Below are 830 nucleotides of genomic sequence, written 5' to 3' on the forward strand. Positions count from 1 at the left end.
ATATTATCGTTTATCGCAATAAATTTTGAGACAATTAATCGCTCAGCAAAATTTGTTATCGTGACAGGCCTACCATTACTGTCTTTAAGTAAGTCGGCCTTCTTAGTTTCATTGTCAGTCATTTGTTCCATTATGCAACTTTTACTTATTACTTGGCTCAAGATAACTTTTAGCTATAGGTTACAGAACTAATGACTTAACAATAACAACTCAAGTAACTGAAATAGTAGCTACAAACGAATGAATAATAAGAATGAATACTAGAAAAATATTTTTCACACCACTTCAAACCTTAAGAAAATGCCTGAATAAATATCAGCTTAAATTACATAAAAGTGAACTGTTTCGAGAACCAACAACGTACAAACTGAGCACTTAATTATTCAACACTTTTAGCATCTAAATGACAGGAATATGTAAAATGACTTCACCTACAAAATCTTAGATAAAACCTTTAACTTGGACAAAGAATTATGCAGAGCACCAGATTACTCCTTAAAAGTACTTAACAAAGCTGATCCACTTCCTAACATTTAACTTGTTTTAAATGTATCACTTGTTGGAACATCAGTGTAAACTTGAAAGCGCTTGCTGCTTCGGTTTCTGGTGTAGCACAATCTTATCTGTGTGATGCTAGAGTGCGATGAATCTTCTTTGCTGCTCAGTGGCTGGAAGGCACAGTTCCTCGTCTCCTCACCTCATGTCGAGCAGACTGAGTTCTCACTATAACTCCCTCCAGGCAGAAAACGGACACAAGGCATTCTTGATAGTTACTGGCATTTAATAATTATGCCGTGAGAACTGTACAAAAGACATAAAATACATTTTAC

General features: G+C 35.1%; 1 protein-coding gene across 1 annotated transcript in view; it reads right to left on the minus strand.

The window, feature by feature from the left end:
* Positions 1-72: 72 nt before the first annotated feature.
* LOC106525104 (uncharacterized) overlaps positions 73-830 on the minus strand; it is a gene marked incomplete at its 3' end in the record, with an annotated part of 1641 nt that continues 883 nt past the window's right edge. Inside the window, 1 exon segment of the mRNA XM_014019212.1 lies at positions 73-431. Coding sequence (XP_013874666.1) covers positions 73-131 — 59 coding nt within the window.

Source organism: Austrofundulus limnaeus, unplaced genomic scaffold (genome assembly GCF_001266775.1).
Source record: "Austrofundulus limnaeus strain Quisiro unplaced genomic scaffold, Austrofundulus_limnaeus-1.0 Scaffold212, whole genome shotgun sequence".
NCBI classification, from domain to species: Eukaryota; Metazoa; Chordata; class Actinopteri; order Cyprinodontiformes; family Rivulidae; genus Austrofundulus; species Austrofundulus limnaeus.